Source organism: Anas platyrhynchos, chromosome 5 (genome assembly GCF_047663525.1).
Source record: "Anas platyrhynchos isolate ZD024472 breed Pekin duck chromosome 5, IASCAAS_PekinDuck_T2T, whole genome shotgun sequence".
NCBI lineage: Eukaryota > Metazoa > Chordata > Aves > Anseriformes > Anatidae > Anas > Anas platyrhynchos.
In genome coordinates, this window is record NC_092591.1 from 10,364,366 (window position 1) to 10,390,077 (window position 25,712).

A 25,712-nucleotide genomic window follows, 5' to 3' on the forward strand; every position below is an offset into this window, starting at 1 on the left:
ACCAGCCAGAGCAGAAATCACACCAATAGGTAAAATAAAAGCAGGGATGCATAGGAAAGTGAGGAACTACTAAGAACTCTACTACACAGGCTACTTTAAGTCCTGTTCCCTAATTCATGTCTCATGTCCCCTAAGGACTGCTGTTAACAGATCTTGTACAGTATCTTACCCATTGCGCTTCATCTCCAACTCATCGAATGACTGAATCAAAGACACCGCTACCTCATACATTTCCTTTACTATCACTGGCTTCTCAGCTCGTTGAGGAGGAAGCTGTGTGGAGAAGGAAGCATAAGGTTAACACAGCAAAACAGGCTGAAAGAGTCTGATTTGCATCTGAAGTGATACGTCAGGTGCTTTTTGATTAAAACTGATGCTGCACAAAAAATGTACAAAGCAATAACTTAATCTCGAGCATTCACTGCCTTCTAAATTTGTATTTTCCTTCCAGAGTCCTACCATTCTAATGCTAAAATAACACTAGAAAATTTACTTTGTGTATTTACTTGTTTATGATGAGCACAAGCCCACACTTCATCTCCTAACTTTTGCAGTAGCTGCTTCCTATCCAGACATAGCAAGCATGCATGACTAGTCCCAGTGCACAGGAACGAGATGACAAGAAGAGAAATTTGTATAAGGAAGGATAAGTCCTTCTCACAGGTTTCTACTTGACTGCAAGTAAATCACAGACCTCCACAGACCTCTGGTGATCCAACAGAAGGAAGGGATGACATCCAAAGGGACCTGGACAAGCTAGATATGCAGGCCCATGTGAACCTATCCCTTCTTGAAGCGGCTCACAATAGAATCACAAAAGGATCAGCTTTTGCTTCTGCAACTTCAGTCTTCACTTTTCCTAGTAGAACAGCCTGTTTGTAACACTACATCACATTGACCCTAGGTCACCTTGATACTTGGAGAAAAACTGCTTTTCTGAAAACCTCGAGAAAGTTATCTTTGTTGTTGTACAAGATGGACTGGAGGATGAAAAAAGCAGTCTATGAGTTGCTCCACTTCTCCAACTCCTCCCTGAAATGACCCATCCAGGCAGACTTACCAGTTGTACCACTGTCAACCCCAGAGCTTCTTCACTGCATTTTACACTCTCTATAGTAATGTTTTTCCCCTGAAGCTTGATTAGTCCATGGGAAAATACAAGCAGCAGTTTTGTTAAGGAATACTTTTTTTTTCCCCCAATATATGCAACAACCTAAGCAATTTTATATTTTTTGGGCTGCTCAAACATTTTGTGTTTAGATTATCCATGCTTTAAAAATTGTCAAATTTGTCTTTTCCGTTTTGTTACCTATTGTGCCTTTAGTATTCTTTAACATGACAAGGCTGTCACATCACTCTTAATACAAGGTAACAATGTGAGAAACAGCAAGTCCAAAAGCCCAGTCAGAACTGCCTGAAATAATACAACATCATCGGGATTGCTTTTGACAGCAGTTCACTACCTTTCATCTGGACTCTGACTTCAGTCCCAGGGATGTGAAGGAGTTTTCAGATTTGCAAACCAAAAATGGAGCTCTCTTTTTTGCCATAGGTAAGAAGGAGAGAGATGGAATTTCACAGAATTTCACACCAAAGACTAAGATCAAGACATCCCCCTCACACACACACTTTAAAAATCTGCTTACAGAATTAAATTTGCAACCAATTTGCATTTGGTAACTACAATGCTATACTACTGCAGTAGGTAAGCATTTACAGGACACAAATAGCTGTAAATTTGCCTATAGATACAGCCCTCATACAAATTTCAATCAAAACCAGTGTTGATATGACAAAAATAATGATCCACTTAAATATCCAAATCAATGTACTTGCTTAGAAAGGTCATTACACCAAGAAAAAAGAAACTTCTACAGACTTTTACTCAAACAAACAGTAGCACCTATAAATGACACAATATTTGGGCAAGAGTAAGCCAGTGCTATACTGAAAAACATTTCTCCCTTCTTTTTATTCTTTTTACTCTTTTCTACAAATGAAGCCATTTGAGAGGAAAGCATTATCTTTGAACCAGCAACATCTATCGAGCTGTAGCAAAGTGTTTACAGTAAACAGGCATGGAGAAGACAGAAAAATGACTCGTATTTCTATTTATCTTTCCGATCACAATTGGTATCAGTGAATTCCCAAATTACCCAAGCCAGAAATATTCAAGGAAAAAAATTCTTTTCAAGCATAGTTTTAAAATATTATCACCTACAAAAATGAGGGACTAATATTCAAGCCAAGAGATCTGCAGAATAAAACAATTCTACGTTAATACAGTAGCATCCAATTAGAGTAACTGGATAGTAGGATTTTTTGAGAAGGGACAAAGGTTCATACCTCACAGCAAACTAGACCATTAAATGACTGAACTGATTCAAGTCGAGAAGCTTTAAGCAAAGAGTTATGGTTTATGATGCCTGATTTTATAGCTATGAATTTTAAAGCAAAGATGAAACCTGGAAAAAAAAATCTGCCTAAAAAACACAGTATTTGTTTCTATTCAATACTGTATTCTATGTGAATTTTGTATAGGCAAAAATAGAAATATTTAGAACTACAGCCTAAAGCCTGTACACCTCAGACAGCTGATTTTGATTTTAGCATATTTAATATGACAGTGCTCACATTATTAATTGCATTAACTCTCAGGCTTGGCCTTTATTTTGTTTTTATTTCAGAACGTTACATAAATTATCTTAGACTTACATGTTTAAGCATTTCTCTAAAATCTATTATTCAGAGAAAATCTCAACACACAGCTCCATAAGGAACAAATGCAAAACCAAACATCAGTGTTTTCCAATTCTGTTTTTTTTTTTGTAAATATTAAAAACATTCAAGAGCACTTCTGTGTTTCTAGGTTGCCCTAGGATAAAATAAGTTCTTGAACAATCATATTCCTTTCCTCCTACTAAACAGAATGGCTATAGCCAGAAGAACACAACATTAAGAAACAAATGAAAACTTAAAAATCAAAGTTAAATGCTTGTATATGCAGAAAAAAATAACATATATATAAAAAGGCATAAGGACTGAAAGCAGTTTCCTTTTGTTCATGATCTTTGAGCTGAAAGGTATGGCAGCTGACCTCCAGCTGAAAATGCATCAGCTTTGACAAATGCAACTCGACTTAAGTAGACTTCCTACTGAATTTCTTGGTTATCTTTTTGTTGTCATTTATAATAAAAAAATACAGTATTACATAAAGTCCTCCGTGTTATCTATCCAGGCTGCCATACTAACGTATACATGTTGACAGGCCAAACGCTATATATGCGTGGGGTTGTGTTTTTTTGTTGTTGTTGTTTTTAGGCTGCTTTAAAGCTTAAAACAGTTGAGAGCATCCTAATCTGGCTTGCCTGTGTTCAGGCATAACCAATACCTGTCCTGTGTACAGAAAAAGCCATTATTTTCTTCTAAGTTTTCCATAAACTGTGGTGTTTTTTTGTTTGTTTTGTTTGTTTGTTCTGTAAGATCTATAAAGCCCTCAAATGCTACTTTCTGCAGACTTACACATTGTTCAGTAGTTTCCTTCAAACATGAACAAAGTGCCAGATACTAGTCAAGATCCCCACCCCTTTTCATTCCTTTTCTATTATGTTAAGGAAAAACTAGTCTACTCATGACTCTTGTTGTATTATCAAATTCTAATTAAAAACTAGAATTGTAATGTAAAATCAGTTACTTGCAATTTTGTTGCATGGCTTTCAACTGACTATTTAAATTTCTTTCTTACTATGTCCAATGAAATAGAATGACATTTACCATACCTGGGAACGAACAATGTGCTTCAAATCATCGAGATAATATTCTTCAATATCGTAACATTTGCCTTCCACCTTAAATACATAGGCTGGATTCAGACCATTATGAACTGGAAGTGCAAAGTAATTAGCAATTTCTTCACAGTTGATGGAAGCAGACATCAGTATTACCTTTAAAAAAAAATGGCACAGTAAATGTAAAACATTCATTTTGACACCAAATGTCATGCCACACTGGAATCTACCAATCTCTGCTTTCTTCTAAAATCTAATTTTGGTTACCGCAGTCATGTATCCTATGTACATTTAAGACAACGGAAGCTAAATGTTAAATAAAATTCCATTGTAGGATGTGGAGAAAAGTAAGCACCTTTAAGGGAACAGCTCAGGCTAGATGTCCAAGGCAGACAACGTGAAGACTTTTTCCTGTGGTTCAAGTTCAACCCCCAAATAGACAGTGGTGCCTTTACCTCTATCAAAAGATGGGCTTACTCCTATGAGTCTAATACCTGCAATTATACCCCAGCCTTAAAAATTTTAGTATAATTATTTTTGAAATATGTCAAGTTTCACCTAAGTTTCAATTAATTTATGCAACTTAAAACTTGCAAGGATCACATGAAGCTCCTTTCTGTTTGCTGACTCTGGTAAGATTCAGAATCTATGTTCTAGCAAACAGAAAAGCAGAAGTCACATATACTACCTGGTGAAGCCTTTTCTTTCTTTTTTTAGTTATTATGAAATTCATAATATGTGAAGGATGAAGGAAGGGAGAACAACGAAGTGAAGCATTAGTATCGTTATTTACCCTCTAGCTCCTCTACATGGAACGTGGTCCCACTGCTCAGCACTACCAGCTAGAGTAAGTTAGATCGATTCAACTTGGACAAAAAGGAAGAAGTTGTAATGCCCTGTGTGGTTTTCAGTTTCTTTACTCACATCTTCCAAGCTACTTTTAGAGCATTACTTGTGAACTGGAACACTCTCAGCCCTTTCTTGCTTGCACAACACCTTCCATAAATTCAAAAATAAAATGAAATACACACAAAACCCAAAACAAAAATGCAATGAAAAAGCATTCCTCCTATGAAGGAGGAATTGCCTGACAGGCAGGTAAGTGAATGAAGTGAGTATCGTACCACAATGCTCACTAATCTCCATAGCACACACTCTTAAAGGCACAAGGAGACACAGAAAAAAAGATTAAATCACTATGTCTTTCATAATTCTGAAAGAAGGAAAAAAATCTGAAAGGATCCAACTGTGCACATTATGAAATTCCTCTCACTACAGCATGAACTACCTCATGGCTCAGTGGATAGGGGCTCACCTCTGCTAGGAAAACAGGCTAATTATAACCTTCTCTGAAGGCTACTGACACAAAACTCAATCTAAATTATTCTAACCACAGTTACAGGCAAGCAATATTCAATTACTACTACTTCTACAACATCTTTGTAATTTGCATTCATAATAATCTACAAAGAGTGCTTTCAAACCGAAAGGAAAACGACAAGTTCTCAACAGTGTGGTGGAAGGATCCCATTACTAAACCAAAAGTTTGATCCACTTCCAAAGCACAAGTTCAGCAAGAAACATAGCATGTCAACAGTTTAGAACACACTGGAGATGTGCCGAGAACTGCCATCAGTGCAGGCAGTTCTTTTCTTCATCAAGGAGTCCAGAAACACCTGTGCAGCATGGCTACGTCTAAAGCCCCATCATCTGATACCAAAAATATTCACTATGAGAACAACTTAAGATGTCCCTAAATGGACATTCTCTACAACCAGGGAGAATGTTCTATGAAAACAGCACTACCTTTATCCTGTTTCCACTATCCCTAATTGAGGCAGTGAACAAGGGTAAGCATGTTGATTTTGCAGCTTTTAGCTAACGCACAGAGTACGCTGTGTATCAACCACAAGGACAGGACTGAGGCAGGGAGTACAAGGATGGGAAGACCCTAAAAGATAAGGGAAGAAAAGACTTCATACACACAGATAATAGAACCAGCAAGAACTGGCTTGGACTGCTGAGTCTGTGAAAGAAAGGCAGGTTCAGAAGTTTATCAGCAAGGAGGACTTCTGGCCTTCATCAAAATACCACCAGAGTACGCTGGCTGACCACCCGAGGATTCCAGTGCACATTTGAATAGGGGCAGGAACCTCTGTTAATAATTCTTTGGTTACTTAATGAATATGCAAGACTTATGGGGAGGTTGAAATGAATATGTATATATCCCATTAATATAAGCACCCTTGGCATGTGTGTGTTAGGCAGAAGGATCCCCCCCACACCCAGCACCGTAGTAACAAATACCTGCTTAATAACTTCGGTTATTGAGTTTTCACTGTGTCAAACAACTGCTTATGGAAATTGCCCTCTTGGGTTTGACCCAATAGAGCCAATCCAGAATTCTTCAGTTTTCTTTCAATGACCCCACTCTTTAAAATACCATCCTTAGAAGAGCCCACCAAATGTCTGCCCTGTGATCTAGCAGCAACAGTCTGCCAGAAAATTCAGTGTAGCTGGTAGGTATAACAACAGGCAGATCTTGTACTCCATACTCTCACCATCCTGTTAGCTGATATAATATCTAAGTATCTGATACATCTGAAGCCTGCAATGCCCAGATTAAGAGACGTGTCCTTTGTATGTATTTTTGTATGATTGTGAACTGTAAATTTATTTTTCCCCTTTTAACAGGCCTCCTTGCACCCCTTTGTTTCACAAATCCAGGCCTGTCCTGAGAGCCAGAAAATCTTGCATTTTCTAAACAAATCTGCCACATGATCAAAGTCTCCTTTAGTTTTTCAGAAGGGAATGAGGTAGGAGATATTGTGCTTAGTGTATAGTTTACAAAATGAATGACCCATTCTACTCTGCTAAAATGCAGCAATGAAGTGCCAGAATTGCCATCTCCCTGCCATAAAAAGCTCCACAGGGGTAAAATGAAAGCACCCATAAATATAAGATAGTCTCAGATTTAAACAATATGAAGAATATTTAGATGAAGTGTCAACTACAGAACAGGATGTAAAAGAGAAACTCCTCCAATAATAATTTTGAGGAATTTAACCAGAATTATGGAGACCAAAAAAAAAAATCATTCAGAAACCTTTTAGAGACAAATGTTTCCAAACTGAAAAGATGACAGGACTTGAAGAGATTCCTGATGTTGACACTAACCAGAAAATCAGCATCGATGGCAAACTTCACAAGCTGAATACAATCAAATTATTTGCCATTCTTGGTAGGCAGAGCCAAGTTCTACATAATGCTGAATAGGTTTATGCTAATGTCTCTGAAATCAAAGATAAATAGGGAGTTTTCTTATTGGCAACAAAAAGGATAAAAAATAAAATATAAGTACACAGACATGTCCTATGCCAACAGGAAGGGCATTCTGAGTGACAGCACACTTGGGAGACTTAAAGACTAAGTTATGAGTTGGAATCAATGCAGTTGATTGTGCAGAAGAACCCTGATTCCCTTACTTTAGCAACAAAAAAGACAGCATAGATTCATGTTGTCTATGTTTTGAACAGGACAGTTTGCATTAAGGCAACAGCTGACTGAAACACTTAAGGGACACATACAGTCTTATAAAAATCCTGCAGTCCCAAACAGGGGCATAGAGATGCTCTGGGTTAGCCTAACTCTACCCCCCCCCCCCCCCCGTATTTAAATTTCTTACAGTTCACAAGTCTATCCCTTTGAGACCACAAAGACTGAACACATCATGATAAATCTCTGCAAAGTGTTTTAGTAAAAAGCAAGTTTCCTAGCAGACAAGCAAATATCTCAGCCATGTTATACTACCAGTTCTGCCTAGAAACAGCAATACATTTCTATTTTTTGCTATTTGCAAACAACCTTAACAATTCCATAAGTTCAGAGTTAATGTTACCATATTTAACCAAGAATAAGCACTGCCCTCAATATCCAATACATAACTCTAGTTAAAAAGACATCTTGCATTTTTCTAGCCTTAAGCAGACTTTGGAAGCTAATGCATTTTAACATAAGAAAAAAAAAAAGTCTCTCAGAACACATTATACTGGCCAGGAAAAAAATGCCCTTCAGCTTACTTGCTTATGAAGACTAGCAAACTCAGTATTTTAGTTAAAAATAATAACAAATATTAAAGCAAGTTCTTTGAAATCTTACCCTTTGTAAATCAAAAACACGTAACAATTTATTCTTGAAGGAAACTACCAGAACATGCTTTTAACTTACCTTTACAGACTGTGAATTTGTACGCAACAGTTTACGGACTACCAAGAGCAAGAAATCCATTTCTTCTGTACGCTCATGCACCTGGAAGAATCCACAATTTCACTTTTTACAGGTTTTCATTAGGTCATGTTCTTCTTTCTGGTAATCTCTTCCTTTGCTGTTTATTTTTGTTTCATGCACTTTTTTAACTTGGAACAATACATTTTGATGGCAGAAAATGCATCTTTTAAGATTAATGCATTTAATCACGTTTTAAATCTCAACACAGCAGTTCAGATGACTGCAACATCCTTTTTAAAAATTCATGACACTGTTAGATCATATAACTTCTAGCATAATGACTAGAAAACCAGTGATGGGCTCTAGATTTGACAGTAACAGCTAAAGTGACACCAAGGATGGGTAACTAAATTGTACCAGGAGGATCACAAATGATCCAGGCGGGGAATACATCTGCTTGTCTATCAGCTGAGCAGATCAAACAGATTCCTCTTGTTCCATATAGCTGCTAGCCATGATCAAAATACACAACTACTCTCTAAAACATTTTCTGTCCACTTCTTCATATATCCTAGCATCTGACTTTTTTGGCTGCTTCTTACACAGTTCAATGAAGACTTCCACTCAACATTATCAATGATGAACAAATCCCTTTCTTGAATTGTTACAGTTTATATACAATTAACAGCTTTTTTTTTTTCTTTCTTTTTCCTCCAGAGCTCAACCTTCTAAAGGTCTACATTCATTCCTTTTTTTTCAGGTCATCCTTGAAGGATAAAGGCTCTTTCTAAAGGCAGTGACAACCAAGAGAAAGAAGTGGCCCCTTCCTCATACACCTAGTTGAACACATTCTTGAAATCCAAGCAGTAGATTTCAGAAGCCATCTCAAGACACTCATTCATCTCTAGACACTCCCCAAAATCCTCCCCAAGCCCTCAGTTCTAAGCTTCACTGTTCAAAGAACACCAAGAAAACATTATTTCAAGAACCATTAGTTTAGACAACGTATACAAACAATCTTTACTCATTTGTAAAGGTACATACCTGCATTTTTCTTTCTTTAGCACAGTAAGAAAGACAGAAAGTAAGAATTTTCTTAAAATAGAGATTAAATTTTTTTCACCAACTTACCTCATCAATGAAAATGTGCGTGAACTCAGTTAGGCTTTTGGCATAAACTGCTTTCTGAAGAAGTATCCCAGCTGTCATGTACAGCAACCGTGTCTCCTTTGTGGCAACCTTCTCTAAAGATACCTAACACACATTGAGAAACAAATAACATAGAAGTGAACAGATGCTCAATCTATTTCCTGAATATGGATCTCAAAGAACTGCAAACAGAAATATGGTGCAAAGTCATCAGAATTATTCACTTAAGCTTAGAAACACACTTGTTTAGAGGTTTTAACATCACCCAGAACAAGTTACCTCAGAAAGCAATTTTCTCTAGGAAAAATCAAAAAATCTCAGATGCTTATAAAATAAAGGATAAAAATTTCAGTTGGTCTAGCTATGGGCTCTAGTCTGAAAATAATTCTTTACAGGTTTTTTTAAAGGTGCATACATGAAACTTTCTACTAATATCCTCAACTGCTGTGTAGAGAAGTACAGGCCTGGTACACTAGCAGAAGCCCTGAGAAGTGGAGACATAGGATGTGGCACAGAAGAAAGCTGGCATAGGACGAGAGCAGATAAGGCCAAGTCTTGGCACTGCAGACCTCATGGTAGAAACAACTTCGTAATGGTCAGTTAGTCCAGTTAAAAAAAAAAGACCGCAACCTGTACAAAACATTTTGTGTTTTTGGTGTTTTTTTTTTGGTTGGTTGGTTGTTTTTGTTGTTTGTTTTGTTTGTTTTTTATGGGTAACAGAACAAAGAGTCTCTAACACAGGCAAATGGCACCATACATAGTAAATTCTGTTGTAACCTGGAGCTGTGAACCAATGCAAAAAAGGAAGTGGTCATAGCATTTTAGCAAGCATGACCCTAAGTGGATGGAAAAAGGATGAAAAAAAGGAAGATCAAACAAGCGAGAAAGAAGAAACCATCAAGATAAGTATCCCAGCAAAGGACTCTCAGAAACAGACAACTTACCATAAACATCCTCCCCATGGCCAATACCAGTGCAAACCCACCAGCCTTAGTACCCAGGGAAGCTAAGTCCAGAGGCAGCTATTGTCAAAGTACCATCAGAAACAATGACCACAGCATTTTATTGCAGTTATTGACCATTAAAGCACCAGTATTTGTGTCAAAATTTGACAGTAAGTTTATAAATGGAGGGATAGAACAGCTGAGTTTGGCAAAGGGAACGGTGGAGGTAGATTTAATTGAAAAACTGGTTCAGGTTTCTGAAATAAGAAACTATGACAGGACATTCGTGAAATAATGCATTCAAGTTTTGTCATAGCTGACAGTAAGCATAATAAAATCAAGCAAATCAACTGTGTTAATTCAGGATTGTAAAGGGGAAAAAAATGACAGAATATAGTTTTCCTGCAACAATTCCAGTGATTAATGATACAGATGCATCCAATTACCAGAACACAGACAATGAAATTATTTTTTCTGGAGTCTAACTAACATTTCCATTTGTTTAACTTTAAAAGCTTAAACATTTATTTGTCAATGTTTAACAGCAGACAGCTAAAACCCTGCAATTCCATTTTAAAAGCACATTCCAGAACATTTCTTCAGCGTGCTACATATAATTAAAGGTTACCAAGAAAGCAGGTAAGGTGCTCCTTTTTTCCTTATTTGTAAATAAAATTTAAAATGTTCTTATACCTGGTAGCCTACAAATCCACCCAGTGTCCATGATCGTTCCTTACTAATCCACCTGGCGATGCTGCTGGCACCAATTTTCCGAGGCTGGGTAACAGCAATATTGCAGTAGATAGATTGCTGAGTGCAATAATCCAGAACATATTGCGGAAGCTGCGTGCTCTTACCACTGCCAGTTGCTCCTTGTATAACCACAACTGAATTGCTTTCTATCAGAGACACTATCTGAAACAATTTTTCAAGAAAATTCTTAAGTCTATGAGAACACTTAAAACAGATTTCAAACAGATTCAAATTATCAATAGCTTTCAGTGGAATAACAAGTCTCTAAAATATTATGCCTTCTTTCTATCATCTCTTAGGCATTAGCAGATCACAGAAAAGAACATGTGCACATGCTCACATTTTTATACTTTACATACACATCTGTAAAAACAGTATAATAGTAATGTTTCTTCCTGAAAGGGTTTTTGTGCAATGAAAAAAGCATTCCCCCTCCCCCCCCCAAAGAAATGTAAAAAAGAAACCAATCACCAATCAAAACAAAATCGCACGATTTTCAGCTTTATTCCACAAAGAGAAAGTGCAATGAGATTACCTCTTCCTTGTGTTTGGCTATAGGCATATCAGCATATTTATACTCAGATATTGGCACAGAACTCCCAACTCTTGGCTCACACTTAGGTAGGGCAGTATCTAGTCAGAAAAATAACCAAGAATAAGTTTTCACAATACAGAAAGAGAAAGATGAGCAGGGGAATACAAACACTGTATTTGAAAACCTAACTTTTACAAAGTTCAAGTCACATACATAGGGGTATTAATAGAAATAATAATTTTTACTATGAACAGACCGGAGGGATTTCCTTTGTTAAAGAAACTGCTGTTTTACTGACAGCTGCTCTGGAAGAACTGCGTATAAACCACGATCAGTGTCAAGGATATATACAGTTCTGTGACTCTCTCCACTTTCCTCTTAACTCAAAACCCAGCATTTTTGCACAGTTTGCATTACAAGTACAAAATCCACATGTTCCTGAAAACTTTGTTTTAATGATACTGAAGAAAACATGCTTATTCGTTTATCCATCCTTATGCGTGACCACTATTTTTCTACTTCTTAATTAAACAATCTCTTTTTTAAGAATCTCTATAACCTTTCAATGTGACACCACTGCCAAGAGAACACAAAATGTAGTTAGTCACAGTTAATGCAGGACAAGATTTTACAGTAGTACCAAGATTTCCTGCTCAGAAGTCTGCTGTCAGTCTGACTGTGACCAATAAAATAGCAACTGATCAGGTGACAAGGGAAGTGTAGAATGGGAAAACCAGTGCAAAACTGGCAAGTAATTTTTGCAAGTTACAGTTAAACAATTTGGGTAGAAAAATGATCTATTTCAAATGGCTTTCACCAGGTGCAATAATGAATTTTATTTACCTATTTGCATTCAAATAATACGAGTTTAAGACTTCACTTTATGTTGAGTCATTTTTTTAACGTAATACTCACAGTAGTGGGAATGAAATTCAGTATTCTTTTTACAAAGAAAATAGGTATCATTAAATAAAGGCCACAGCCTAAATACTTGACTGCTCAGTTAGAGCTTCCTTTCTTAGGAAGGCTTAGTAATAATCTTGCACAGCAGTGAAGCGGAAGCCAGCAGATTAATTTTTTGTCTCTGTAGTGAACCTCTATGTGCTCCAACCTCCCAAATTGTTGTTGAATGTCCAAGAACACAAAATGAATTATTCCCACATTAAAACACCACAAAGCCCCAAAACCTAGGCAGCTAGGACACTTTCATAAAACACTAAAAACCAGAATATTCTCCAACAAGATAGACTTTTAATCTTGATTCTGTATAATGCAACAACAGCTGTAGGTGATTGTTGCATGGCTATTTACTTAGCACTAACAAACACATACTAAAACAAACTTAATATTTTCCAAGGATGATGATTTTAAATGTCCTTTTTAAAAGAGACTTTCAGTAAAGATTCTTCATATATATATCCCCCAAAAATTCATATAGAGCATTCTGTCACAGCAACACTGTACAATGGATGACTGGCTTCCCTCTGGCACAAACATGTCACTTTTGAGACATCAGTAACTCTGCAGGATTTGACCAATGCTGGAAGAAATCTCAAGCTGCTAGGGAAAAGATCCTGGTGTCAGCACAATCCTGCTAAAGCAGCGTTGCCTTCCCACCTTTGTCAGGTTTTCCATCTAACAGTCAGTACATTTAGTCAGTGCTATAAGGAATATAGCATAAAGAATATGAAGAATAATATATAAAGAACACCCAAATTTGAAAAACTGTTTTCCACAGAGTAACAAAAGCAGGAAAATGCCCCCTATATATGAAAACCACACACAGCTCTGTAAGGTAACCCCTCTGCACAACATCTTCTGACCCCACTGAGTCAACGGGGCATAGATTTCTTTGACTCAGCCAGCCCAATGTGTTAGGGAAGAACTACTGCTGGATGTTCTCCTTTGTTCAAATAATTGTGAAGCATTTTCTGTTACCTGATCATGTCAACTTCCTTTTCACAGCAGTTATCATTTCTACTATGCTCTGTAGAAGCCTTACAATCTGCACAATTACTTGCATGAATCCATGTGAAGGCAAGAATGAATACTCTAAGTTCTAAATATCAAGGAGAAAGTTTTTATGGTAGGCCAAAAGAAAATAAGTATTTATAAAAATAACATACCAGGGTGACTGGGCGGAAATATTTCCTAACAAGAATGTACTGTAACTGTGTCTTCCACAGAAATACTGCAAGGATCAGTTCCATTCAAAATGAAGCAGGCCAGCAGCACTGTTAGCCTACCTCAGGCACAAGTCTTATTTAATAGCTCAAAGATGTAACTGATTTATGGCATTTCCCTAAATTAACCAAAATGACTAACTGTTAAGAGTTAAACGGGAAGCATGTGAAAAACTAGACAATACTGTGATACTGATCTACAACACACTATGCCTCTTTCAATCTGCTTATTTTGCATTTTCCATGCCTCCTTGTCTCCCACAAATGTTATGCCATTTGAAGTGGACCAGAGACAGCCAGCACACTGGGGCTGGGACCTACGGTCAGATGCACTGCACATGCTGGACGAGCCACCTGCACCTACTGAGTGAGCCTCAGCTGATGACAAGACAAACAAACGGCTGCAGGATCCACCTGAGTTCCAGAGGTCATGTACTTTGCAGAAGCATGGAAGGAAAGTAATATCTAGAAAATGTCTCCTTTTTTCCAAATTTTGGGAAATCAAAGTGATAAAAAATTAGAGAGAATGACATGCAGAATAGAAACTACATGAGTGTCCTTTCCTTAGGAAATCAGCTACATTAACAAATTTGGAAATTAAGAAGCACAGTTAGAGTTTGAAGCTAAGTTGTCCTGACAACTGAGTCAGCCTCATACTGCTTTTACCAGAGCTCCTAGGAAAGAGGTGCAATCAAATTTCTCTCTAAAGACAAACAAAGCAACAATCAAGTACACAGAGAAATAACATGGAGACAAAAAAGGAAAAACAGAACAAAAAGATACATACTGAGTCCAGAGTGTTGTTTTTCTTGCAGATGTTTCGATCTAACATATCTACATTTCTCAAGACAATAAACCAGATGTATGCACATAAATCTATGCATCAGCATTATACACTGTTGATCCCAGAATATATATATATATATATATATATATATATTTTTTTTTTTTTTAACACCTTGCCTTACACAAACAAATGTACACACGGAGCATTAAACAAACAGGAAAGATGCAGTGAGGTTTCACAATTTTATCTGGAGGAAGAAGACAGGAAAAGGACGGGTAAGCCTGTGTTAGAATAGGAAATTTTTTTTACCTAGCTTATAGACAAACTGATCAGTTCCAAATGCATCAAGCTTTTGTGCCTCCACTTGTCTGTATTTTTCAGCATATTCAGTTCCACCTCTCTCTGTGCTAGGCAACCTAAAGAAAAAAGAAATGACAATTCAGTACATGCTTCCTAATCCAACAGTTACAGATCTGTATGGAAGTAACTGCATTACACTTAAGTTCAGAGATCCTATATCATGCAGTACCTACTTCAACAAATAAACTTCAGAGGTTAATTTTGTCTTTGCAGTTAAGATATTAGCCTGAGGGAAGTGCCATATTAAATCTCGTTGTTGGGATTCCAAAGAACTGCACTCCCAAAGTATCATCCTCTAAGTTTGCAATAGCTAGGAATTTGTCTCCTAATGAAAGTCTAAAATTTCTTTTGAGCAAAGATTAAATAGATTGCTTTCACAAGTTCTTAATACAACACAACTGATAAAACACACATTATCCTCACATCACTCCTCAGAGACAGGTGGAAAGGAGCAAACCATCTCCTCACTACTTCAAGGAAAAGAACTTGTCCTTGAACAAAGATTTGCTGGTGGTCAGGAAACATACTAACATGATCCCTCAGAGAACTTTATACAAAACCACAGTTACGTCATTCTGCACAAGAGTGAAAATCTATCCATGACCCAATAGAACAGAGTGAAAAAAAAATCTGTTCTACACAGTATGAAGAAAAACACATGTATTTCACTAGAAAATAAAGCAGCACACATACAGTAATTGTATTTAAAAACACATCCTAAATGAATGTAAATACTGTAGAGTTGCAGACGCAAAAATGTCAAAACTATGGTTTTGCACCTTAATTTAAGCTCTGGGCTCTGAGCATGTGTCCTGGTTTCAGTTAGGACAGTTTATTTTCCTCCTAGTAGCTGGTAGGGTGCTATGTTTTGGCTTAGGATGAGAAGAGTGCTGATAACACACTGATATTTTAATTGTTGCAGAGCAGTGCTTATACTGAGCCAAGGATGTTTCAGCTTCTTGCTCTGTCCTGCCAGTGGGCAGGCTGGGGGTGCAGCAGGAGCTGGGAGGGGACAGACCCAGGACAGCTGACCCTAACTGGAGAAAGGGGTATTCCATACCATCTGGTGTCATGCTAAACAATGTATAGGGGTGGCTGGCCGGGGTGGGGGCGCCAACTGCTCAGGATTACGCTTGGCACTGGTCAACGGGTGGTGAGCAATTGCATTCTGCATCACCTGTTTGTACATGTTATTAGTAGTAGTACTATTATCATCATCATTAATACTATTTTCCTGTCTTAATAAACTGTCTTTATCTCAACTCACGGGCTTCACTTTCCCGTTTCTCTCCCCCATCCCAGAGAGGGAGGGAGGAGGGTGAGCCAACCGTGTGGAGTTTAGCTGCTGGCCGGGTTAAACCACCACAGCAAACTTTGGCTAGGTACTGAATAGCAAATCTGTTTGTCTGTGGCTTTGAAACATTTTATAACTGGACTAAAGCCTCTATTTCTTGACCTGAATATGAATATCAGGTTGCACAAAGAAGCTGTAGATGCCCCATGTGTTCAAGGCCAGGCTGGATGGAGCCCCAGGCAACGTGATCTAGTGGGTGGGATCCCCGCACGTGGCAGGGGTTGGAACTGGGTGATCTCTAAGGTCCCTTCCAACTCAAGCTATTCCATGATTAAGCAACATTGACCTCAAAGGCAATTAAATTGAGAACAGCAAGAGATGTTTAACAAGGCATTCTCACACACATTTCTCATCATACATTAATTCACAAAGCCTTGATAACACAAGTGCCCACCTTCTCTGGCAAGGCAAGCTCTGGACTAGCCTGGCTCTGCCACAGATGATTCACTGGGATCAGTCATTATGTCCTCCTACAGAAAGCACCACGTGTGTATCACCACACTGCTGTCAACAAGATGTGAGAGGAACAACAAAGAAGCCTTCATAATGGCTTCACATCCTATTTTAACAATATTTTGAGTGCAGAACCAAGTCAACGTTTCCCCAACTCTTGAATATCTCAACACAGTGTTCAAAAGGATTGTGTGCAGAACTGCAACTGCCACAAGAGAAACAGCTGCCCATGTGCAGAGGGCAGCCTACAGCAGGGTTACCGCCCAAACCCTTCCCAAATAGCAGGCCTCCATCTCAGAATGGATTTCAAGGAGTTCAAACACATCCTGTCAGCCCACCTCTCAAGTAGGTTATTCCAGTGAATATATATTAAACACAAAATACGATGAAGTTGTAAGTCAAGCATTCAGCAGCTGAAAACACCATAATTAAATTTGACCATGCAGTCTCAGTTTGGCACCACTGCACGCACATGATAGAGATTTTAGTGATGTAGCCAATTGTTTTTGTTTCCCTGCGACTACAGCCTCACTGAGCACACCGGACGCACAGAAATAAACCTGATTATGCAGTAAATGCAAACGGTCCTTGAGTCATCCACAACAACAAAGCAGTGATTGAAACAGCAAGCATGGCCATAAAAAGAGTGGGTATGAACCATCTGTACCCCAAGCAACCACAAGCAAACCGCTTCACCAAAAAGCTTCTGCTAAGAGGGAGCATCCGTGGGGGAGAAAGACAGGTCTGTGCTCCTCATCTCCTGTAAAGAGCTTGAAGAGGAACAGGCACGTAAGCTGCAGATGAAGTCAATTAATAAACCCTGTTTCATATAATACCAGATATATTCAAATGAGCAGTCCTAGAGAAGAATTATTAAGCACTTCAAAATGGGCTCCCAGCAGTACAAGCTCTGACCTTTACCTGAGCAACTCCAGGAGAACGAGGACAGTGTGACCTCAGTGATTGGAGGCAATGCATTACTTTTTGTGTGCATGTTTGGGTATTTTCTTTCAGATGTGATGTTTTCTGTATTCAGAACGCAGCATGCAGAAAATAAACCTGAGGCTATGCAATGAATGAAGAAAATATTTAATAGCCACTCATTAAGAATGAACATTGCTCACTCTTTGCAGTGAACCAGGCTATAGTCTCGAGGAAAATCATATGTAATTGGGAAATTGCATATGGGCATACGAAATGAACAAACAACCTTCATTACATCAGTTCTCCATGTTTTAATGCTGACCTTTGCAGCTTCAATAAAATAAAAAGCTTACCAAAATAATATTTTGGGTTTTTTTAAACAAATTGAAAAAGAAATTCCTTCTGAACCCTCTGGCACTCTCATGGGTCATCAGAGCAACACAACCCTCCTGTACAACCATTAATAACCCAGCATCAGTAGGCATCATCCTATACATGGACAAACAGAAAGGGATGGAGTACTTTTCTGATGAGTTTTAACAAGAATTTGCTGACAGCTGAGGAATGACAAGACACAGAAAATTTAGATCCATTCCATGTAAGAAGAGGACAACACTAATGAAAGGACTTGTCAAGATTCCCCTATGAAGATGTGCCTGCCCAATAAACCACTTCTCTATTCCCCACTTCTATTCCCTCCGACACAGCGAGAGCCTGCATTTCAGCATACCTGCCCTATTATAGGGCATATTCCTTAGGTCTCCCAGATTGCAGCCTAAGCAATCAGCTACTTGAAGAGTCCCCAGGTCTTCTAATCCCCTAAATAAATTACAATGTAGGCAAACAAAACTTTTCAGTTGCATATATAAATTCGTAATTGTAACAAATTAAGAGGCAGTAAGAAGTATTTTCTTGACTCTAACATGATTATTGAAAAAAAGTCATTATTTCAATTTGAAGAAAACCAGGAGATGAGATGTTCTGTGTTTTGTTCTTCCCCCCCCCCCCTTCCCCCTTATTAAAAAACAGGGTGGGGAGGCTGGGGTTGATCTTACTCAAATCCAAAGCACATTTCATCCTCAGCAGCAGGCAGATTTCTGCAGCTGAACCTGCAGGAAATATATGACATTAAAACTCATCACCCCACATGGACAGAGGCTGATAAAATGATAAACCACTGACAACACCATCAATCAGTAATGTCACTGTCATCAAGTTAACTCGTTAAGTCCTAACAGCTGCAGAACGTAACACACCAGCTACTTAAAAGCTGTAGACAACTCAGGACCTACCTGCTCTTTCTGCAAAATACTCCCAGAAGGAGCAGACACAGCAACTTCGAGCCTGAGTGGCAGGGGCCAGCAGAAGGCTTCTACACAGGCCAAGAGGCGTTACATATCTTGCAAAAAGAATGTGCTAATTAATATTGTTATGAGATGATGGGTTACTTACTTTCCTTGTTCTTTAGCATGTAATTTAACCAATATAACCTTTTTCCGAAGTATGACTGATCTCTGCACGTGTGACTTACAAAAAAATAAGTTTGAGGACTTGATTGAGAGAAAATTGTTTTAATATTTCATTTGGGTTTAAAGGTCAAATCAGTGTCATGACAAACTTAAATGCAGCTGCCACTTCAGGGGAATTACTAGAAGGGAAACACAGTTTAACACCAGAAATCATTGACACATTAAATTCCAAATGCTCTCAAATCCATAGAGGGTGCCTTTCCTTAAATAACTTCAAGTAGATAAAGGTCTTCCTTTTCTTCAAGCTACAGAGTGACCTCTAGTAAGTCAACAAGGCCATCACACCAGAATACACTCAGTAAACTTAATATCTGAACATCGTCTGAAGTATTAAACCAACCACTTCTGTACACACATTTCTCAAAACCAGAATCAATCGCCAACCCTCAATCACAACTGACAGGTGATTTATTTGGCTCTTCACAGCAACATATGTTAAAACACCAATACACACACTGAACACTGTTAATGTCTCTAGAACTGAGGTTTGGAAAACAAACAAACCAGCTTTTTAAATGTAGAGAAACAGATAGAGTTATTCCCTGAAGAACACTGCCAACTCAGCAAACATGGTTGTATAAAGAAAATATTCCAATACGTAATGACACTCCAAAGATTAAGATGGCTGCAGAGCAAATAAAGAGGAATTTCAGGTTATTTTCTATTAGCTATTTTGTGGATATGAACTCCCATCAGCTATAACCTGATATGTATTTGTACTGCAGAGACAAACAACTGAAAAAGAAAAAAAAAGCAAACAAACCCAGTGCTCTATGGCAGTGTTCTTAACAATACTTGTACTTGTCCTTTCTGTTCATTTATATTCTGCCTCATTTGCCATGAAAGTCTCTGTTCACATGGGACTGGAGGTGAACATAAAACCATTGTCACTCATTTCCCAGATCACAAGAGGACTGCCCTCCTGGCTTCTATCACACACAAGTCACCCACCTTCTTAGAGAACTTTGGGAGATGGAGGAAAATCACTTGAAAAGCCCCTTGGCTTTATGGCATGCAGAGGAATATTTTGCTGTACAATTTTAGTACAATATATACAGTAGACCATTTCAAAGTCTGTTCTCTGAAACTAAAATAATGTGACACTTTACATAACGGAACATTTGCCATGACAGTAAATAACCTTCCACGGGCTTTACTGAAGGACATACTAAAAATGACTCTCCTCCTAACTGGCAGTGGGCATTCTGGACTTTTAGAAGACTGGTCTTACCTGCACAAATAACCAACTTTAAAAGAAAATGTACTGTCACTCAAAAGATTGTCATGTTTCAGTCTAAAAAATAAAAGATACCACTTGGATTCAGAATAAGTGAAGCTAAACCATTAAATACTAAAATATGTTTTACCAAAAAATTGCACATCACTTTAAGAATCTAAGAATCAGTGAGCTGCATGTGTTTTTGTTTTTTTTTTCTCCAAACACAACAGCACTGTTCTAAATATCTGGGTAGCTGAAGTCTTTGTATCAAGGCACTTAAATACACACATGACTCCTCCTCATAGCAAGCAGTTAGTCAGAAGGACCGTTGTTCAAACTTGAACTAGCTGGGGATGGAGCACACTAAAACAGTTCTGACTAGGTAAGCTCAACATTTCAAAAATATTTGTTCTTTGACAGAGTAATAGCTCTGTGAAACCTCCTGCCTTCTACCTCATCCACAGTTAAAATGCAAGAACAGTAACAACCAGAAATGCCGGGACGAAACAGCCCTTATCCTCAAGGTTACTGTCCCTACAGGTCTCTTATTATTTATTTATATTTTATTTTCCACTGGGGAGACTGGGAAGAACTTCTGGGCTTCAGAACTGGACTTTTTGCTGGAGGTGAGCTGTTTTATGAGCTCTCTTCTGCAGAGAGCTCAAGTAGGGCTGTGCAGAAGATGGCAGCTATTACCTGAGGCAGATGGTGGAAAGCCACACACCCAAACCTGTCCCCACTAGTCAGCCAGTTATGGAAATTAGAGTTCTAGTTAGTTATGAATTGTAGTAAAAAGTAGGTGTTCACATCAACATAAATCAAAAACAGTGACCATCAGGCATGGCTTCTGATCCCTTAGCAATACCCACAAAGCACTTATACTCCTTAAAACTCTCGAATTCATCTCCTCCGCTCTAAGCATAAAGAGAAGGAACTTGGCCAAATAGCCAAAAAATCCTCAAAACAATAAAAAAATGAACAATTTGGTGTAAACCAGCTAAAAGCTCCAAATTACAATGGAATTAAGAGTTTAAAAATTAAAAAGTATCAAATTTGATACAAAGTATCAAATGCAGGATCCTCTCGATTTCTAACTAATGCCTGTAACTCCCCTGCCTATTAGTGATGTGTCACCAGCACCAGATGTGAATGCTACAGAAAGTGGGACTGGAAGACATCAGCTTCAAGCATGCCCTGGTTATATTCACCACAGGAATGGTAGCACAGTGATAGCTAACACAACTCTGTCAGCTAGCGCTGTTAAGAGGGAATTATTACTGTTGTTAGCTGTCACAGCTTGTGGCAAGTTTTGTTCATAGTTGTTAACAAGTGAAAGCCATCCAAGGCTGTCTGTAAGATCTGAGGAGGTAGACTCACCATCTGTCTGTAGCCTGAAACAGCTCCAGCGAGTTGTTCTGCCATATCAAAGAAAAATGCACTGCGAAGTTGATCATTAAATCCAAGGAGTGGGACAGCTTATAAATGGAGGCACATCATCTTACCTGCTAGCTACAGAGAGCTACAAAGCTGAAATCTCTTTTCTCAGGTGACTGGTAGTACTGGTGGTAACCTTCCTAATAACTTGAAGCACCAACTCCTCACAAAATCAGACAGGTGACAAACCAGAGTGTGTGACTATAACCTACGAACAAATATGGAGCACACACCACTACACCAAGTTGTTAAAACATTAGCTAGCTAGCAGTGGTTACAACCTGCTGCCAATACTTTTGGGCAAACAAGACTATTGATGACAATTCCTTGGTGTGTTATTACAACTCTCTCATTCATGACGAGAACTGCATTTGCCTCTTTCAACGACAAGTCAGAAGCATCTCAGATCACAGATGGTACTGATGTCCTAAATCTTCTGTAGTAAAGAATAAGAACCTTCTCCTCCACCTGTTTTTGCAATTTGTCACACTGCAGTATTTGGTTAAATGGAAGCGTTTTTACAGTTTCCTTCTCCCCTGAATTCACTTCAGTGAGGCTGTTCAAAAGCCCAGCTCCATGGCACACGGAGTCAGGTGAACTAACTTGTGTGCAGGGTCAGCTACTTCTCAAATTGGCTTTCTGTCAAAGAATACTGTGTCGTGGCCTACAACACACTCAACCACCACAAACCAGTTTTGAATTTGTAGTTCATAGAGACCAGCACAGCAGTAACTCTAGGTTTAAGTAGACTGCTTTTATTTCAGTACAGGACCAGCTTTTCAGTTTAGGAAGTTCCTTTATGTATGTGATGTTAAGATGTACAGAAAGATTAAAGCCTTCCTTCCTGCACTGAAAGCTGACTTGGATTTGCAGCTTTTTCTCCCAAGACAAAAGTAGAACAGTTTCACTAGTTCCCAGAGTATGGTTACAGAACAATACTTTTCTTAGGAAAACACTACACTGGAAGAACAGCTGCTCCCTAGAGAACTTTCCTTCTTCCTGAGGATTTCAGATTTTGCAAGAATGTTTTGAGAACACACTTTCTACATTACATGATTACAACAAATCCTTTACTACAGTAACACTAAAAGGTCATAATCAGAACTTAAAACTTACTTAACCACACACCAGTGCAAATATTCAAGTTTATTGTGCTAAAGAAATTAGTTTACTTAGTTCTTTGATTAAGCTTTCTAAAGCTTTTGGAAAGCATCAGAGTAAAATGAACATCTGCTGTCACCTCGTTTTAGCTAAGAAATACTACCTTGCCAGGAACAGTTCAATCTTCTGAAGTAGCTGGTATCTAGGTTAGTGAGGAACTCATGATGCCAGACTCCACGGTTCACTTACTGCGTTCTAAGAACCCACCCTATTTTCTCCCCTGATATCACTTAGCCTTGAGTAAGTGTCCTGTGAACATCCACACAAGCTCCTCACCTTTATTCTTCAAGTACTCCTCTCAAGTTATGCTTTGCCACTGTCTCACAGTCAAACTCCAGGCACATTCAGCGCCCTCAGAACATGGGTACACACTGTGTACCCGTGGTGTTAGCTCTTTAAATCCTTGTTTTCTGTTGCATTTGCATCACAAGTGCATGCAACTGTTCTTGTTCTGCTGTTGTGCTGTGCCTTTAACATGGAGCCAAGGGCTCCTAGTTGATAACATAAGCTGGAAGAGACCTGACAAGGAAATTCAAAGATTTTAACCTTGCAGAACTTGAAAAGCAAACAAATCTTCTACTTAAGTGCTAAATAATTGCAGTCACATACCAGGTATTTGATTCCAGAATATCTTACTCAAGGTTCCTCTCCAATTGCGAGAGGTTAACAGGAGGAGACCAAAGAGGAACTCCCAGATCAGACACTGGGCACCAGGCATTATCAGGTTGAACATGAGAGCAATGGCCCACGCTTCCACCCTTCACACCAAGCCACACATTACAAACAACCATTTATCAACGGTGACGTTTGTCACAGCACATGCTGGGCATGTGCCATCAGGACAAAACATACCCAGGACACAACCCTGGTCATGGATGTGGTGCTATCTTCAGAGGAATTCTTGCCAGATGACCTGTACTGATTCTGCACTAAATTGACATTCCCTTCTTCCCCTTCTAAATTACAAGCAGCACGTATGTTTACTGAGGCCAGTAAATAAAAAAAGTTTCAACATGAAATTACTCTAGAATAGGTTAAAGTAAATTATGCTTATTTTGTGCACGTAACTATGGAAACGTAACTATAGCTACCTCAATGTCTCCTCTCTCCTGTATTTGTAAACCAAATGCCATGAAACTAACACACCTAGAAGACATGAAGAAATCAAACACATGCACCATAACCCATAAAAATCCACCTCAAAGCAGCCACTACCACAGAGATGGGTTTCAGCAGTTCTGTCATTTCACATGCAGATGTCTTCACACCTCTAGTGGTGCTAAAGCTTAAGGGTCTTATATATGTTACATATGTGCTCTGTCATGGAAATCTGTTTTAGACTGCCTAGCTCTATTCAGCCATCCTCAAGATGAAGCATTTATTCTTCACATGGTCTGATGGCACAGAAGACACAAGTCAAGCCACCTAGCTGCAGTCAGAGCTTCCCCAAGCCTCCATTTCTACAGAGAATTTAGGAAAAGGCTCCCAAAAAGCATGGAAGTATTTAGCATGCACAGCAGGAGTAATCTGCACAGTGCACAAACCATATGCACGGCACAATAAAAAAAATCATTTAGTGATTGCTTGTGGAAATGCTAGAAAAAAGCATTCTGTCCTTTCAAGAAAGAAGAAAAATGAGTAGCCCCACTTCTCTCCGCCTCACCCAACATCTCTACAAACTAGCTATGCAGACTCCTAGTCAGCTGCTTATGCAGCAAACATCTTTGTAGAACACTAGATTTCACAGTTCAACAAGTACTAACTTTGATTTGGAGCTCCTCTTTACTTGAGATTGGTTAAAGACCATGAGTATAGCAGGAGGAGGAACACCTTAAGGTTTTGGAATAAATTTTTTTGGTGCCAGGAAGTCCACAGGATAAATATAAGCAGCTACGAAGCTTTTCAAGAAAGTCCGTTTTGTAGAAAGGCATTTCAAAAGAAAAAGAAATAACCTTTGTCTCACACAGGGCTGCTAGGAAAAAGATACTATTTTAGCCACTGACTGCCTCTCTTATTTCCTCAATTGCTTGTTTAATTTCCAATTAACTTGTGCTCTTTTAAAGCTACTCCTTTGGAACAAGGCTCTTTGCTGACGAACCTGGAATCTGTCACAGCAAGCAAGGAAGGGCTACCAAAGCTGTCTGAGATGATTTATGAAAGGAAACCTGCACTTTGGCTCCAGCAATTGTTGCTGCTCCCTCAGTTCAATTTGAGAACATCAGAAAACAAGCCTAAAAACCCACTACAGAAAAATGGTTAACTTAAGAACAAGTCTAAGAAATACACGTATGAAAAAATCTGATTTACCAGCACATAAGATAGCGTTCACTGCAATTCAAAAAAAAAAAGCTACAGAAATGGATGCTTTAGGAATTAATTACATTCTTTGCCTAGAAAAGTAGGAAAATTATCTAATAAGGAGGTTGAAGGAAAGCAAGATCTAAAGCATCTTCAACTGTCATTTTATATTTTACACACAGACCATTAGAGCTAATTTACCCAAAATGTATCAGTTAGTTAACAACTGTTCTGCTTCAATGGCAGAGTAAGTTATGGCTTATTAACAAAAAATTACTCATCATTATGTAACTAATGTTACAGTTTCTCTCAAGTACTATGATGTGTTTTAGCCACTAGTACCAGAAGTAGATGATTCAGAAGGAAAACAAAAGGCAAGAAACTCAGAACCTAAATAACTTCTAAAAGCACAGCATCCCTGGATTTACAGACTCAAGTGCAAGATTGCTACAGGACTGTCAAGGTAACCAAACCATTTTCCCCCAGTAATAACTCAAAGAACGTGTATTTACAAAACAAACACTGAAGGTAAGTAATAATGACTTCACACCATTTGTATTGCGCCTAAAAATTAATGAGAGGAATCAAAACAAAGACTTCCCCCAGGCTAAGAT

The 25,712-nt window shown here is 38.4% G+C and overlaps 1 protein-coding gene across 3 annotated transcripts in view; it reads right to left on the reverse strand.

The window, feature by feature from the left end:
* The window catches only part of TDRD9 (tudor domain containing 9), a 68,455-nt gene that overhangs the window by 35,376 nt on the left and 7,367 nt on the right, over positions 1-25,712 (reverse strand). For all 3 annotated transcript variants that reach the window (XM_038179582.2, XM_072038241.1, XM_038179583.2), the window contains exons 2-8: positions 14,676-14,782; positions 11,397-11,494; positions 10,802-11,023; positions 9,147-9,269; positions 8,016-8,096; positions 3,780-3,944; positions 170-273 (exon numbers count right to left, since the gene is read on the reverse strand). In XM_038179582.2, the coding sequence (XP_038035510.1) occupies positions 170-273; positions 3,780-3,944; positions 8,016-8,096; positions 9,147-9,269; positions 10,802-11,023; positions 11,397-11,494; positions 14,676-14,782 (900 nt within the window). The remainder of the gene's footprint in view (positions 1-169; positions 274-3,779; positions 3,945-8,015; positions 8,097-9,146; positions 9,270-10,801; positions 11,024-11,396; positions 11,495-14,675; positions 14,783-25,712) is intronic.